Source organism: Natrix helvetica, assembly GCF_964273705.1.
Source record: "Natrix helvetica genome assembly, chromosome: 3".
Lineage (NCBI taxonomy): Eukaryota > Metazoa > Chordata > Lepidosauria > Squamata > Natricidae > Natrix > Natrix helvetica.
This window is the reverse complement of record NC_138549.1, coordinates 144,273,235-144,291,424: the sequence shown is the minus strand read 5'-3', so window position 1 is coordinate 144,291,424 and position 18,190 is coordinate 144,273,235. Positions and strand designations below refer to the sequence as shown.

Genomic DNA, 18,190 nt, shown 5'->3' with positions numbered 1-18,190 from the left:
AAAGGCAAATCTTATCACCCTTATTCGCACTCCCCTGCCATTTGGAATGCTCACCCAATACTGAGATACACTATATTGCCAAGAGTATTTGCTCACCCATCCAAATAATCAGAATCAGTTGTGAGCGAATACTTTTGGCAATATAGTGTAATTAGCAAGAAGGGAATATTTGTATTTACAGACTTTGGAGAGGAAGGGATTTCAAGAGAATAAGCAGGAACACAAGGGGGAATACTCAACAAAAGTAATGCACTAGTGCTTGCTGTGTGCCTAGCACCTGTGAACCACTTAGAAAGGCAGGACAGCAGAGGACAGGGCGGTAAGGGAGATGGAGTACAGGTGGCTAAAAGGACCAAGATGAGTGGAGATGGATGGAGTGAGTTAAAGCGCAACCTGTGGTTGTAAATCTGGGTGGGCTTTTTTGAGTTGGTGGTGTTTGGTTTCCATCTCCAATTTAAAACTGTTTCCGGTATTTTTATTTCTGCTCTTGGAACTTGTGGCACCCAGAGGGTATAATGCTCGCTTAGATGACAAAATGTTATAACTCATAAAAAGTTACACTCCAAGAGAAAATTTTGTTTGAAAGCATAATACTTGGGGAAGAGAGATTGTAACACATATTGATCAATATTATTTTACAAATATGTATATGAAGTTTGAAAATCAATCCAAATAAAAAAGAGTAGGTGAACCACTAGGTAATTCATTTATTTCTGAGTCTTTTTATTCAGTTCTCTTTTCTAGTGACTATTATAATGGTATAGTATCTATGTTGGAGGTCTTTGTTCCAATAATATTAAAATCTATTACATGTTCAGCAAATCAGCATTGCTAATAGCATAGAATCATTTTTGCTTTGTTATCAAGTATGTACTAAGACGTACAGCTTGTGGATGCATTAGTAATAGCAGTAATTTCTAGGCTTCTGAATGCTGTTTATCATTCATTCATTGAGGGGAAGGGGATTATCTCATTATTCTCTTCTTAAAATATGTGGTACTTTGTATTATGTCAGGACGTTGGTTTGATGCCTTATAAAAAGGTAAGGGAATTTGAAATTACAGAAAGATTTAAATATTTTCTCCTTTTCTATTGTTTTATCTAATTAGGGTTTGCTTTCTTTAAAGAGCTTTAGGCATTTATTTGTTAGTATTATTTGTCAGAAATAATAGAAAGGAAATGGCTTGGAACATGAATTTATATTTCACAAGTTTTCTACAATTCTCTAGTTAGTCAACAATACTAATAGTCCTTGACTTACAACCATTGAATCAGTGACCATTCCAAGTTACGATGGTGCTGAACTAATGGTGATCGCAACCAGTCCTAGAATTCTAATCATCCCAGCACCCCTCTGTTGTCTCTGTGCTTGGCACCATTTGTAACCTTCCTTGCCAATTTCCCCAAATCTCAACGGGGAACTTGGCAGGGAAGATCACAACTCACTAGTGTAAGTCACTCCTACCCGCACCCTCCCCCGGCCTTTCTGCACTCACACTGTGCACCCTTGCACACCTTCCTCATACCTTCATTCCATGCCTCTCATGCACCTTTCCTTGCACATGCTGTCCCTCCCTTGTACTCTTGCAAACCTCTGATTCCCTGTCCCACCCTGCAGCAGCCATTTACCTTCCTGCAGGCCTGGGACTTGCAATTTGCCTCTCCTAACAATCGTGGGATTCCATATGACAACACTTTACCACCGCATTGCTTCACAATGGAAATTCTAAATTGCTGTTATAAGTCAAGGACTACCTGTAACTATAATATAACAACAGCCTAGAAATCATTTGGCTTACTATTTTTTTAAAAAATGGGTTTATGGAAAATTAATTGTTTCCTCTTTTTGGTAATAAAGGTCTGTTCTTATACAAGAAGAATAACAGGATCTCATCCAGAATCTAATCCAACTCTAAACTATGCTGAGTGGTTTTGTGGATAATGTGATGGCTACTCAATTTAAGATGATTGTGGATTTATGACTAACAGGTATCTAACCTCATGTAAAGAAAATTTGTTTATTTTATTTAAACAATATATATGGCTTTCCATATCCCAAGGATATGGAGGTCTGCAAGAGTTTTTAAAAAGCAACAATTTAACAAATATTAAAATTTAATAATATTAAACAATTAGCAAACCATTGGTATTTTTACAATGTGAGATTTTATTGTCTTATATACCAATATTCTTCATTAATGAAGTTATTGTAATGAAGCTGACATGTTAATATATAATATTTGGACTGCTTAACTTTGTACATTGCATTCATTAATTTCATTGGGACTTAAGCTCCTAGTGTTTTGGAAATTACAATTTAGGAGTGAGATTTGTGTATACCTAACTCACCTAGAATAAGTACCATAAATGTGAGTGAAACTTGCTCCTGAGCACTTTAGATAAGATTACATTTTAAGTTAGTCATTATTAATGTCAAGGTGGGAGACCTGAACTGTCATTGGCCTATAAATGTGATGAAATGTAGGATTTTTCTTACACAATAGAACAGAGCTTTAAGTTTATAAAACTTAAAATGCATTAATTAAAGCTTCGTGTAAAAGGGAAGTTTTTCAAATTAATAAAGCTTTGTCCCAAACCTCGGACTGAAATAGATTTTACCATCCTATCATATTAGAGAACTCTTATTATTCTATATAATAGGCATACAAATGTCTAATATGTTTTGGGAAGAAAAAAATATGTTTTATTATTATTAAACAATGTAAAGATAGAAACCCTTGTCAAACTATAAATCTCCTGAAGTATAACCCTAGGACTATAAATTTATTCTGCCACCCCAAAGGTTATAGTGTGAAATCTACTTATAAAAAATATGTATAATGGGTTTAGAGAATCTTCTTTGAATGGGAATTGGAAAATGTAGCTTTTATTATCAGGAAATGATTATGTTTAACTTTTTTTTTTAAAAAAAACACCCTTTTGTTTCTACCAAATCTTTAATGAAAATAGAGCTCATAAAAGCATGCGCCAAAATTATTTGAAAAGGTTTTTTTTAAAAAAAACCTTTCAAACAAAGAATAGGAATAACCGCTGCTTTATTCATGTAAATTAGAAGTGGGGATCCTGTGTCTTCTTGACATTGCTAAATTACAATCCAGTCCCTTTCAGTAGTAAAGCAAGCTGTGATGGATGCTGGAAATAATATCTAAAAAATCACAGATTACTTAATCCTATCCTGAATTGCTGGGATAATTAGTGATGCTGATATTGTCAACTTTGTAAAATCCAGTGTCAATCATTAAAATCTCTCTGCCTGAAGCCATTCAAATTCAACAGTGCACTGATGATTTTAGTTGGAAACTGAGCTACCTGCAAGCAAACAACCAAGCTCAGGGAGCACTTAGGGCCCCATAGCTCAACCGTGAGCTATGTGTATTCTCTTCTGTTACCCATTTAACAATTCTCAGGCCTTGATTTCTAATCAAGAAATCTTTGCTGGTTTAATCATCTTTGCCTCCTGGAATGTCATCCCCCTACCAAGAGAATTTTCTCTGAATTTGGAGATTCAAGGAATTGTCTACATATAGGATATCAATTAAATCTTAAAATTCAAATATAATTTAGGAACTGACACGTATGCTCCATCTAGAAACATGTCTTTAATTCCATATTTGGTTTAACAATGAAATGTTTTTTTTTTAAATGTGCATGTGTTATTTACTGGGAATTGCATTGATTCAGAATTCCGAAGATAATTTTAATGGGATACATTTATAGGTTTGCCTCCGGTAAAGAACAAAGAAGGTTGGATTCCGATAGTATGTTTAGCAAATCAGCAACCTCTATGCGGCTATGGCTCAAATGTTATGGACCTCTTTAAGTTGTCATCAAACTCCAGACGCAAGATCTCCTGGTAGGCTATTTTTTTCTAAATAACTTTTTTGGTATTATTATGAATAATATTCATCTCATGAATATTATTCATGAATAAAATAATTCCTTATAGTTAAACATGCAAAAATGAAATATAAACCAAAATAACATACATTTCTATATATGTTGAATAATATATTTCTTTTTTTTTCATAGATTCTCCTTAGTACCTGTTAAATTTCCAGCGCATGATATTTTATTACCATGGTTTGGGGTGACATACCCAATTTAAAAGATAATTACAGTTTATCGTGCTCCTCAGTCATGGAAGAATTGAAAGTGGATCTTGATTCTGTACAGAAAGAAGACGATATCAAATCTAACAGCCCTTCTGAGGATTCTACAATCTTTGTAGCTTTTAAGGGCAATATAGATGATGATGACTTCAAGCAGAAATTGGGAGTCATTTTGGACAATGTTCCTGGCCTTTTACTCATGGGTACTTCAATTTGTTATAATTTCAATTTTTATATTGGCTTTTTATATGTAAAAAATTAACATGTATATTTAGAGTTCAATTTGGTCTAGAAAATTAGACTTCACTGCAATATTTTTGGTAAAACAATACTATATAGTAACTACTGGGAAGATTAGTAATATAGCTACTATTCTCCATTAAAAAAATTATACTATGTGTTTACTAGCCTGTGTGTTTATGCTGTGATAAGCAAGTACACATTTTATTTGCTATGGGTGGCGTCAGTTATTTTTGAGATGTTTTCTTTTTTAGACCTGAAAACACATAATGCTTCATTAATTGATTTCCCTTATTTCATCCTCTGTCAGATGAAATAAGTTCTTGTAGCTGCTTTTTGTTATTGCACTTTTACTTGAAACAAACAATATATGTTATATTTGAAGTACACACAAAATCCATTTATATGTAGGAACTTAAGTAGACTAACGACCATGTTAAGCAGTCAGTATTTCTGCTTCCTAATAGATGCATTTCATAAAGAAAACTCAAGCTATTAATTCTTGTTTTGGAGAAAACACTGTGTGGCACATTCAAAAATTATTTATGAAATGAAATTATAATTTTACATAAACTTACATCTTTGTTGATACCAGATCTTCTTTTTAGAAGTTAAATGTAGTAAATATATGTGATATATATCACAGGCAAGCTGCTAATTAAATGTAATACTGGGATAAATATCTTATGCCAATTAAATCCAAATCATGGAGTCAAGCTTCCATAATTTTCGTGCTTCGAATAGAACAAGTTATTGTGACTGGTTCTACATACTTTTTTCTTTCTCATGATATGGGTAGGTTCTTATGAAGATAACAGCTGGCCTTAGTTTGAGAATTAACTACAGTAATTGTATGCTTAATTCAGTGGTGGGATTCAAATTTTTTTACTACTGGTTCTGTGGGCATGGCATGGTGGGCATGGCGTGACTTGGTGGGCGTGACGGAAGGGGAAAGTTACTGCAAAATCCCCATTTCCTCCCGAACAGCTGGGACTCAGGAGGCAGCGAATAGATGGGGGTGGGGCCAGTCAGAGGTGATATTTACCGGTTCTCCGAACTACTCAAGATTTCTGCTACCGGTTCTCCAGAACTGGTCAGAACCTGCTGAATACCACCTCTGGTTTAGTTGAATGGTTTCTTTTATAAACTAGCCTGGAGTTGCTAAGAGTTTCTCAGCTACTTGCTAATTGTTTTTAGAAAAAAAAATCTGCTTTGGTGACAAACAATAAATAAAAGCTTTCTAACTCCTAATCTCATGTATGTTGGGCTGCAAATCCTCTAATTTATTTTCTTTTTTATTCTGTAACAAGAATCTACCAAGTTAAAATTGAAGAAAGTGGAGCCCTGGAACAGTGTGCGTGTTACTTTTAATATTCCTCGTGAAGCAGCTGAGAGGCTACGAATGCTAGCTCAGAATAACAACCAACAACTTCGTGACTTGGGAATTCTGTCTGTTCAAATCGAAGGTAATTAATTGCGGCTACCTAGTGGCTGGGTTTGAACCATTTAAAGTAATGCAGCTAATTTTATTCTTAATGCATTTTGATTAGCTTTTTAATAATTTAATTAAAACAATAGGACTAAATAATCTTTGGGAATGAGTTACACTCTCCAAGTTCATCCCCCTCCCCCCATCTTTGTTAGCATAATTAATGTCAATGCTAGCTATGAAACAGGACAGAGTAGTCATTTTTGGGAGAAATCACTTAATAGATCCTGAGAACAGTAATAGGAAATGCAATGCTATAATAATCTTGCTTTCTATGGCAGCTTTCTCTCCCTACCCTATATATCCTTTCCCACCTCAATCATCATTTGATTACCGTGTTTTCCCGAAAATAAGACAGGGTCTTATTTTCTTTTGACCCCCAAAATATAGCTTGCGCCTTATTATCGGGAGAGGGCTTATTGTTTTGGGGTTACCAGGCGTCTGCTCTCCTGCAAGCGGGCTCCCAAAAAGCCGGGTACAGCCTCAGGGGCGAACGGCTGTGTTGCGCTTGCGCTTTTGCAGCAGTGCAACACAGGAGCCATGAGGTAACCATGCTCACAAGCAGTTGTCTGGCAAACCCCCTTTCCAGCCGGGCACAGCGCCATTCACTGACCTAGGGGTATCTCAAAGGCACCAAGCCAGTGAGTGAGTGCCTGTTCTCCACCCCCTGGCTCCCATGGCTTGGCGCCTTCGGAATACCCCTAGGTCAGGGAGAGAGCTGGAGATGGGGTGTGTGTGAGCGCTTGTTCCGCTCCCCGCGCAGCTCCCAGGCTCACCATGCCCTGGCCCAGCTCTCCCTGCAGGGCCAGGGCACCGCTGCCACTGCCATCCCAGCATGGCTTCTTCTCTGGCTTCCAAACTCCGGAGATTGGCTGCCGAGTCTTCTGGCAATGGCTGCTCTGGGAGTGTGCTCTATGGTTGTGAACGGTTGCCGGAAGACTCTGTCTACAATTTGCTCTGCTTGAGTGATACATGAATTATTGGGCAGACCCATTCATTACTGAAAGAAAGGAAAAGCGTTTTCTCTTCAATTAGTTGAATGGAGAAGCATCTCTAGAAAGTTTGCCTATGCAGCAGAATATCCACACATAACATGGAATTACAGACCCAAAGTGTATTTCTCCAATGGGGTATTTTTTTTTGGGGGGGGGGGTTTGCAAGAAACCAAGCTGCTTGTTTCATATTCATATTCTTTTAACCTATAAGATTTTTGAACTTCTAAAAAAGCTGCTTTTTTAACTTCCTGCCACTTGAAAGCCACATTTATATTCTCTGACTATTGCTCCTAGGTGAAGGTGCCATCAATTTATCATTAACTCAAAACAAGAGTCAAGATTTAAGGATTAATGGGCCTGTTGGACAAGGCAACACAGTACGGATGGAGACAGGATTTCCTATGCCAGGAAATCAAGGCAAGTTCAGTTTTTAAAATTTAGATAATCCAGGAAATTTTCAAATAACATAGCTTATTTTACAACTCCAGACTATTTCTGCTTGATAGTTCCTTTCAAATTCAAATTGGAAGCAGGGTCACATGGATTTGAGTAAGTCAGATATGGATGTGAATTATGAAGTAGACATTTGATATAAATAAACTGATGTAAGTTTATTTAATGTAGTAAAAATAAAGCACAGCTTGATTACAGAAAAAAATATAAGGAAGGAGTAAAAAAATCTGGATTTTAGCTTCTATAAAAGAAATACAGGAAAAGATCCCTTCATAAAAAAAATATAAGAGGCAGAGAGATGTTCTTTGAAATGTTTAAATCCTATAGGTCTTAAATTACATTAGGCAACATGGATCACCGGTAATTTTTAGGAACAGAAGCACATATATTGTTGATAATGTATTCTGTAATTCTGTTTGTAATAAATGAAGAATATTTATAGATCATGACATAGGTGAAGATAGTATTATTGCTGGTGAAAATCCACTTACTACATTGTGAATGAAAAAGATATGAGCTTTTTCTTTCTTTGTTGATATTCATCAGTTAAGTTGAAATATACTAAAAATAGGAACATCATACATTAATGGTAGAAAGTGGTATTTATGTTTGTGAGATACAGTATTTCTGAATGTAAGGTCTAACAAATACATATAATTGTGGAACTGCTTGGTTGTTCTTTTTCTATTTATGTTTATTTAAATGACATGTCCAACCCACGGACTGCATGTGGTCTTGGGCAGCCAGTAATACAACCAAACAAGATTAACTTTACGATGATGTGATTTGTATACATTAACTATATTATATATTTTATATGTGGGCCAAATCAATTCCTCTTCACTTGTGTGGCCCAGACAAGGTTGGACACCCATATTTAGATCCAATAAGAAATGACTCTGAACTATACTTCAGTACCTAAACATTTGAGTGCTGAGTTTAAAGATGTTTATAATTTAATATTTTAATATGATATACAATAAAAATGTGCTCACATTTCTAGGTTTAGTTCGAATAAATAATCCTGCATCTGTGATGATGCAACAGAGTGGGACTGTGGCATCTTCTTTGATGACAAATACAGCTAGCACAGAACTGCAGTCTAGAACACCTCATCCAGCAGCTCAGTCAGGTAATTAATTAACCCCTACAAATTCTAAATGTCACTCTTTTGCATGTTGGTGAATATCTCCTTGGAAAAAAATATGTGTTTAATCATTTTCCTGTTTGTATTAATTTAGAACTATTTTGCATGTACAGAGAAGCAATTTTGCTTGAGCAATAGAGCTCCAACAAATTTTTCAAATTGTGTTATCCCATTACAATAACCTCATGCTATTCAGGCTACTACATGATACTCAGAAATGCCATGGTAGATGTTTTAGTAGGCTGGGTGGACGAAAAGCCCATTTCCTGAGCAAAATTCCATTCTGAAACCAGGTTGCACTCTAAACTGATCTTTCACTAAGTTAAAAAAAAGTACGGAAGTGGCAAATCCATGATAAAAAGGCTCATAAACATTCTCTGCAAAAAAAGGGGTAGAATATCAGGGATGTAAAATCATGTATGCATGGAGAAAATAAACATTTCTTCCCATGTTAAAACATTGATCAGAGTTTAAAGAATGAATTGATTGGAATGGACAAAAGAAAGATTTCTACTACAGCATTCTTAGGATAGATTAATAGAAGGTATGTCTATGAAGATCATTAATTTTTAGATTCAGTATTAACTTCTGTGTTGAGAATGATATGTCTTCAACTATTAGTCGCAATGAGGTAAAAGTAAAAGAAATACGTCTCTCCCAGCTATTTGGGAACACTCCAGAACAGCGATGGCGAACCTTTTTTGGCTCGCGTGCCACAAGTGGGGGGAACGCAGGGGGGTCGTGTGCGGGCGTGCCGCACCCACAATGCAATGCACAACCCCCCCAGTGCGCATGCGCACACAACAGGCACGACCCCCCCCATTTTTACATGCTTTTTTCGCCCTCCCCAGGCTCCAGAGGCTTTATAGGAACCTGGGGAGGGCGAAAAGAGCCTCACACGCCCCCCCGGAGGCCCTCTGGAGGCTTCAGGGATTGTCCGGAGGCTTCCCTAAAGCCTTTGGAACGCTTAAAACAACCCTCCGAGCAAACCGGAAGTGACTTCCACTTTGCTCAGAGGATCGTTTTGAGTGCTCCGAAGGCTTCAGGGACCGTCCGGAGGCTTCCCTGAAGCCTTCGGAGCGCTCAAAACAACCCTCTAAGCAAACCGGAAGTCACTTCTGGATTGCTCGGAGGGTCGTTTTAAGCGTTCCAAAGGCTTCAGGGACCATCCAGAAGCTTCCCTGACACATTTGGAGTGCTTAAAACGACCCTCTGAGGAAACCGGAAGTCACTTTCAGTTTGCTCGGAGGGTCGTTTTAAGCATTCTGAAGGCGCCTCGTGTGCCCTGTCAAATGGCTCCGCGTGCCATAGGTTCGCCATCACTGCCCCAGAGTATCTAATTGGCTATTGAGAGAAACAAAATTTGGACTAAAATTGATCTTGGTTTAAGCAAGGCTGTTTTTATGTTCTTCCCAAATGCAGTGTTGTACATCTGCTGTCCTCCCTAAATTTACACAGCTAGAAATTATGGGTCCAAAATTTGGAAGAAACCAGATTGAGGAAGATATTTCCCAAGCTGTTGTCTACTTTTATGAGTAGAGTGAGCATCTGCTTCTGAATTTGCAAATATTTATATACATTTTATATCATTGCTAACCTCTAACCCCCTAAAATTTGAGTGAAAAATTACTGAAGAATGCTTCTGTAGAGGCAATTTATATAGAAGAAGATTGAATATGCTTGTTCCTCTGAGTGATCATATACATTTCTTCTGTTGCTACTTTTATGGAACTAGGTAAGAAACATTTTCTTTCTTTTCCCCTGTAGATACAGCTAATCCACTTTTATCAAGCCTCACTATCCAACAGCAGAATCATCCGTCTGGATCTATGGTGCCTCAGCTCCATTCTGTACAATCAGTTCCTGTTAATAGGCAAATGAATCCAGGTAACTTTCAGCAGATGCAAGCTCAGCAGCAGATTCAGCCACAGCAACAACTGCATCCACGCCCTCCTCCTCCTCAACAACAGCAGCAGCAGCAGCAACAACAGGGCATTCGACCTTCATTTACAACCCTAGCTCAAGTTCCAGTTCCTCCTCCTGGTTGGAACCAGGTACCTTCTGGAACATCTCAACTTCCTCCATCCCAAGGAACAATGGGTGCATTGACAGTGAACCAGGCTTGGAAAAAGACCCCTTTGCCTGGGCAAATGCAGCAGCAAATCCAAACCAGACCCTCATTAGCAACAGTACAAACACCTTCTCACCCTCCACCCCCATATCCCTTTGGAAGCCAACAAGCTTCTCAAGCACATACAAACTTTTCTCAGATGAGCAACTCTGCCCAATTTACTGCTCCTCAAATGAAGAGTCTTCAGGGAGGACCCTCACGGGTTCCTACTCCACTACAACAATCCCACCTGTCCAGCAAGTCTCCTGCATCCTCTCCATCATCTTTTCAGCAGGGTTCTCCTGCCTCTTCACCAACAGTTAATCAAGCACAGCAGCAGATGGGACCAAGGCTCCCCCAAGCTAATACTCTTCCCCAGGGATTCCAACAGTCTGTAAATTCTCCTGGTCGTAACCCTATGGTACAGCAGGGAAATGTACCTTCTAATTTCATGGTGATGCAGCAGCAAAACCAGGGTCCACAGGGTTTGCATCCTGGACTTGGTGGTAAGTTGTTCTATTTAGGAAAAATGCTTGTTTATTTTTATAGTAAATTGATACGTTGTAACTTCATCTGAATTTACTTCTATCATAAGGCATTATATATATGAATAAAATACCAGAAGTATACCTATGGAAGTTGCATTGCATCTGCACAACAGATAGATAATGGATTTCAAATGATCTTTACTTCAAACGAAAACATAAATTGTGGTTGAGCTATGCAGATGTTTAGTCTGGTGCTAAATATAAGGGTACTTTTGTTTTTAAACATGGTTTTATGGAGTGTTGTGAACCACCTAGAGTCATTATATGAAGCCATATAAATTCTGTAAAGAAACCCCTGAATATTATGTAATGTCTAATTTCCATGCCTTATCAACTTAGAGTTGCCAACTCCAGGTTAAAGCAATCCTGGACATTTTTCTCTCTGTCAACTAATGTGCACGTGTGGGATACAATCTCACCTATCCAGTGTTAGGCTAGTGTGCTAAAATTAAGAATGCTTTCAGAAATAGAAGTGTTAATAGTTTATCAGTTAACAAAATGGAACATAAATGAAAAGAAATCCTAATCAAATTAATATTGGGTGTAACCACTCTTTGCTTTCAAAACAGCATCAATTCTTACACTTGCACAAACTCAGGGATTTTGTACGATTAGAGGCAGGTAGTATGATTGACCAATTATATCAAGCAGGTGCTAATGATCATCAATTTCATATATAGGTTGCAACATACTCAATAACTAAAACAGAAACGGCTGTGTAGGAGGCTTAAAACTGGGTTAGGAACAACCAAACTCAGCTACTAAGGTGAAGTTGTGAAAGACAGTTTCATGTCGCAGTTCATAAACCATGGCAAAACAGCACATGGCTAAGACACAAGGTAGTTATATTGCACCAGTAAGGTCTCTCCTAGGCAAAGACTTCAAAGCAGACCGCAGTTTCAAGATATGCTTTCCAAGCTCTTTTGAAATAGCACAAGGAAACAAGCAATGTTGAGGACCATAGGTGCAGTACTCAGCCAAAGAAACTTAATGCAGCAGATTAAAGACACATCATGCTTACTTCCCTTTGACATCAGAAGATATCCTGCAGTGCCATCAGCATAGAGATGGCAGAAATCAGTGCGATCCAGGTACATCTAACTACTGTCCAGAGACGTCTGGCCAGAAGCCCTTTATTTATTTATCAGTACAAATACAACACACACACACACACACACACACACTATATATATATATATATATATATATATATATATATATATATATATATATATATATATATATATATATATATATATATATATATATATATATATATATATATATATATATATATATATATATAATTGTATACACACACACACACAGACACATCCAATTTGTCTCTCATTTGCATTTCGCAATGGATTTTATATGCATTTTTAGAGCCCTTTATTTTTGAAGAGAAAAGAGCATATGTTTGTGAATGTAGGGTTTTGTGAAGTAAATTATTTTGGGGTGAAAATTAGTCTTCCTTAACTTACTTCTTGATTGTATGCCATCAAGTTGGTGTCAACTTTTACAGGCCACGTAGCTAGATTTTTTTTCATAGCCATCTGTTGTGTATATTTCACAGCTTGACCTGATTGACACAAAAGCTTTTCTGTAATTAATGAATCATATACTGACTTCTTTTTTATATTCTTTGGCTTTTTCAATTATCCAGTGTGCATTAGTAATAGCATCAGATGTTCCTTGGGTTTTTTTTAAAGCCAGCTTGACCGCTGACATCTCCTTTTCCATTTAAGGCTCTGATCTGTTTTTGATTATTTTAGGCATTTTGCTGGCAAGTGAAATTTGGGATTTTGTATGATGATTTAGATATTGTTAAGTCTCCTCATTTTTTTGGAATTGGAATGTAGTTTGAACTCTTTCAATCTGTTGACCACCGTGTGCTGACATAATTTAATTAGACTGATTGTTTCATCAGTTCCTGTCACTTTCCAACCAGAGTGCTGGTTTAATTATCTTCTAGTATTAGAAGTTGTTGTAAGTAGGGAATATCTTTTACATGTGAGATTTGAATCCCCTTCTGTATTCAGAGATCTTTTAGAATAATTCCTTTATTTTCTATCATCTGATTTCATCTTCAGCCTCTTTACACATGTTGTGTAGTACTATGTATTGCTTTTTCCAGCATCTCCCTGGAACTCTTTTCTGCCTTACAGATAATATATAAATGTGTGTTATATTTTCTAATGGACTTGTGATAATTCACATTCTTTCTATATATCTTAATATGTTGAACCCGCTATCTAGTTCCTCTTTCAACACTAAAAGCAATTATTGTTACTTGTTAAATTTTTGTTTGACAGATATTGCTTTTCATAGCTTACCTTCCAGATGCCTTTTTCTTCTGTTTCTTCTGTTAGTGTTAGAATATATTGGTTAATATTAATAAAAATCTTCAACTGAACTTTTTTTTTCTGTCCAGGAATGCCCAAACGTCTTCCAACTGGCTTTACTACAGGGCAACCAAATCAAAATTTCATGCAAAATCAGGTGCCTTCTACAGCACCAGGCACATCTGCAAATGGTGGCACAACCCAACTGCAAGCAGGTCAAAGTGTGCAGCATACAGGTCTGTTACCTTTCTTTGGATTACTCCTTTGTTTTCTAGACAGTGGCAGCTACTACAGTAATGAAAATGTAGTTTTAGCTATGGTTGTCTGTGACTAAAAGCCATTTACAGTTGTAAACAATACAACATTTTGTAGTACATAATTATATCTGTCAACTTATAAAGTAAAGGAGATAAATGCAAAGAATTCATTGTTTCATTGCATTCTGTTATTTGGTTTTATATATGCATATTTTAGTTTTCCCCAGTTGATGAATCTCTTGCATTTTAAAGCTTCTTATTTTCATTTTGTGCTATTAGCACAAATATTAGTATTAAATAAATATTAGAAATATATTTTATTTCAATCCTCCTACTATATATTTCAGATCTTGCTACTTTAGCAGTATGATATTGAATAGATACTGTTTTTTATGTATTTGTATTAATTCAGTTTGATTTTGATTTTTAAGGTGGTCAAGGAAATGGTCCTCCCCAGAATCAATTACAAGTTCAGCATGGCCCATCAAATATGATGCCAACCAACTTAATTGGACTTCATGGGAATGTAAACAGTCAACAGACAAATGCCAATGGAGTGCCACAAGTTAATATAAGCAACATGCAGGGACAACCTCCACAAGGACCACAATCTCAGTTAATGGGCATGCATCAACAAATAATATCGTCTCAAGGACAGATGGTTAACATACAGCCTCAGGGGTCTCTAAATCCTCAAAATCAGATGATACTTTCTAGAGCTCAACTCATGCCACAAGGGCAGATGATGGTAGCTTCTCAAAATCAAAATCTTGGTCCATCACAGCAAAAGATGACTCCACCCAAACAAATGATTCCCCAACAAGGCCAACAAATGATGGGTGCTCATAATCAGATGATGGGACCTCAAGGCCAGGTGCTGCTGCAGCAAAATTCAATGATGGAGCAGATGATGACCAATCAAATGCAAGGAAATAAACAGCCCTTCAATGCTCAAAGCCAGTCTAATGTTATGACGGGGCCAGCTCAGATGATGAGAGGACCAACTCCCAATTTGCAGGGAAATATGGTGCAGTTCACAGGGCAGATGATGACTCAGCAGAGCTCTGTAAATAGTAATCCTTCTCAGGTAATGGGGATTCAGGGACAGGTTTTGAGGCCTACAGGACCTGGCCCTCATATGTCTCAACAGCTGGGTGATACCACCACTACATCCAACAGTGATGTGAACTTGACGCAAATGCTACCTGAAGTTTCTATGCAACAAGGAAACATAGTACCTCCACACTTGCAAGGGATGCAGGGAAACAGCAACACACCAGGAAGCCAATTTGCTGGACATGGGATGCCTTTCAATGCCCCTTTTAGTGGAACCCAAAATGGGAATCAGATTTCCTGTGCACAAAATCCAGGTTTTCCTGTCAATAAAGATGTCACATTGACAAGTCCATTGTTGGTAAACTTGCTACAGAGTGATATATCCGCAGGACATTTTGGTGTGAACAACAAACAAAACAATCAAAATGCCAATAAACCGAAGAAGAAAAAGCCTCCAAGAAAGAAGAAAAATAATCAGCAAGCAGAACAAATTAAGTAGGTTTAACATTTTTGTTTCCTACACAAAGTTTATTTGTCAGTTGAACATAGTATTCAGTTTGGGATGTTTTAATTATTTTTAAATATCAAAGCAATCACAGTTTTGTGATAAACATATTTAAGGATTGAATAAATAATTAAGAACAATTTGTACATTCATGTTACTTGTTAAACTCAATAATTTGTGTTATAAATGTTGCCTCATTACAGAGGCAAATTCCCTTTTATGATATAAGAGTGATTCAGAATCAATCACAGAAAGAAATGCTAAGGAAAATCTTAAGTTATCCAAAATTAATATATGTTTGTATTTCAAACATCTTCATTACTTGGGATTTCACTTTGATATTTCAGACAATGAGAGAAGATAATTGAACCTAATAATGGAGATACTTGCTTTGTATAGGATAAGTATAAACATTTAAATCAAAATGCACTCACCATTATTAGATCACACCTATCCAATATTCTTTTTTAATTTTCCCCCAAATATATCATTATTATTATCACCATCATTAAAATATTTAAAAATCAGAGTAGTTTACAAACTAAACTACAGAAAACAAAAGTAAAAATATTACGCAATTCTGCAAACAAATCAGCAGCAACTTCTGCAAGACTAGAATAGATATTTACATTGATAAATAATATGCAGCTTTCTTTTTGATCTGAAAAAAGCTGATAGGCCAAGTCAAGCTAACTAACTAAAAACAGCATTGTGGAATTAAGTTGGGCTAAATGTGTAATACATGTAGGAGTTTGATGGGACAAGTAATAGCTTGCTTGTTAGTGCTTTGGGATAAGAGTAACAGAAATATGTAGACATTTTAGTTTTACATTTTCTGCTATTTACATTGACTAGTAGATTTTCTCTTCCTTGATTAATAACTTACAAGGTTCATTTAAAATCTACCACACCAATAACAAAAATTGTTCTTATCCACATATATTCACTGTATCCAAAGTGTTAGTTTGGATGTTGGCTGACACAGCAGTTGTATTATATTGCATATAATTTCCTCATTTAGTACAACATAAATTTCCAATTTTATATGTACAAATGGAATTAGGTTTGAGGCAGAGTCTAGACAAATTGACTGATTTCCTACAAATTTAATTTTCTAACGAAGTTGGGGAAATGGGTATTAGGCAAATCATGGATATAGTCATACCTGTTAATAAGCTGACTACCTCCAATTTTATGTGTGCAAACCTGAAAGGCCATTTGCAGACTTTGTTACACCATTATCTACTGTATATGACAGTGATGATGAACCTATGGCACGCGTGCCACAGGTTGCACGTGGAGCCATTTGTCATGCGCGTGCTGGCCACCTGAGTTCACCCTTTTTTAAAGCCATTTTTCGTCGTCCCCAGGCTCCAGAGGCTTTATAGGAGCCCGGGGAGGACGAAAAGAGCCTCCCCCGGAGGCCCTCCGGAGGCTTCATGAGCTTCCGTGAAGCCTCCGGAGCACAAAAAAACTTCAGGAACAGACTTTCTGTTTGCTTGGAGGGTTTTGCCTGCTCCGGAGGCTTCAGGGAAGCCTCTTGAAGGCCCCTGAAGCCTTCGGAGCGCTTAAAACGACCCTTCAAGCAAACCAGAAGTGACTTCCGGTTTGCTCGAAGGGTCGTTTTAAGCACTCCGAAGGCTTCAGGGATGGTCGTTTTAAGCGCTCCAAAGACTTCAGGGACCTTCAAGAGGCTTCCCTGAAGCCTTCGGAGCGCTCAAAACGACCTTCCAAATCACTTCCGGTTTGCTCGGAGGGTCGTTTTGACTGCTTCGGAGGCTTCAGGGAAGCCTCCTGAAAGTCCCTGAAGCCTCCGGAGGGCTTCCGGGGTGGGGGAGGCTGTTTTCGCCCTCCCCATGCTCCTATAAAGCCTCTGGAGCCTGGGGAGGGTGAAAAAAGCATGCAAAAATTGGGGGGTCGTGCCTGTAGTGCGTGCATGCACACGGGGGTGTGTGTCATGCATTGCATTATTGGTGCGGCACGTCTGCACACAACCCCCCTGCGCTCCCCTTATGGGATGTGAGCCAAAAAAGGTTCGCCATCGCTGGTATATGAAATTGATGGGCCTGCTCATTGCTCTATTCTTTTTGAAGACTTAGTATGCCACACCATAATGATTCACTTCAAAAGTCTCTGCATGGAAAGATGTATCAACTATTATCGATTTAATCTGAATTAAAAATTGCAGAAAAAATGGGGAAATGTTTGTTGAAAGACGATGGAAAATAAAAATTGAAAATATAATTAGAAAAAAAGTTAGATTCTAACCATATTAGAAGTTTTTTTTTAACAGAATCATTGGAAAAATTGATTATGCTATTTTGATATGAAAGGCTGTGATCTTTTTAATGGTCAGAATTGTAAAAAGCCGTCATTAAAGGCAGCAATTCTTAATCTTTTTGTCCCATGGATGCGTTCGAGAATCTTATGAAACATACTGGATTCTTCTCAGAAAAAATGTTTAAATGCATAAAAGAAGCTACATAGATATAAATTGTATTAGAAAAGAAACCAGTTATTCTTTGATACAATCTTTTTCTTCATTCCCCATTCCCCCCAGTCAATTTATGAAATATGGAGATGGGTTGGGAAGTTAGGGACAACAGACTGAGACTGAACCCTGACAAAGCTGAGTGGCTTTAGGTGCATGGAACCTCAGGATTCAAGTGTTCGTCACCCTTAGTTTTGGATGGGTTTGCACTAATCTATTCTGACCCAATTCACAACCTAGGAGTTCTTCTGGTCTCATATCTTCTGCTCAAAGAACAGGTGACAGGTGTGACCAGGAGGGTTTTAGCACAGCTCCAGTTTGTGTACCAGTTCCTGCCTTTCCTGGATCATAACTCTCTGTGCTCAGTTACTCAAGCCATGTTCATCTCTCACCTGGACCACTGCAGTGCACTCTACATGGGGCT

The 18,190-nt window shown here is 37.5% G+C and overlaps 1 protein-coding gene across 4 annotated transcripts in view; it reads left to right on the top strand.

Moving 5' to 3' along the window:
• Positions 1-18,190, top strand: part of NCOA6 (nuclear receptor coactivator 6) — a 45,058-nt gene that overhangs the window by 9,593 nt on the left and 17,275 nt on the right. For 3 of the 4 annotated variants that reach the window (XM_081946527.1, XM_081946526.1, XM_081946524.1), the window contains exons 1-9: positions 1,890-1,989; positions 3,739-3,874; positions 4,051-4,333; positions 5,681-5,836; positions 7,149-7,271; positions 8,311-8,439; positions 10,222-11,070; positions 13,547-13,693; positions 14,146-15,265. In XM_081946527.1, coding sequence (XP_081802653.1) covers positions 4,099-4,333; positions 5,681-5,836; positions 7,149-7,271; positions 8,311-8,439; positions 10,222-11,070; positions 13,547-13,693; positions 14,146-15,265 — 2,759 coding nt within the window. In that variant the 5' untranslated portion in view covers positions 1,890-1,989; positions 3,739-3,874; positions 4,051-4,098. Of the gene's footprint in view, positions 1-1,889; positions 1,990-3,738; positions 3,875-4,050; positions 4,334-5,680; positions 5,837-7,148; positions 7,272-8,310; positions 8,440-10,221; positions 11,071-13,546; positions 13,694-14,145; positions 15,266-18,190 lie in introns of those variants that run through there. The other variant, XM_081946525.1, reaches the window with a different exon arrangement.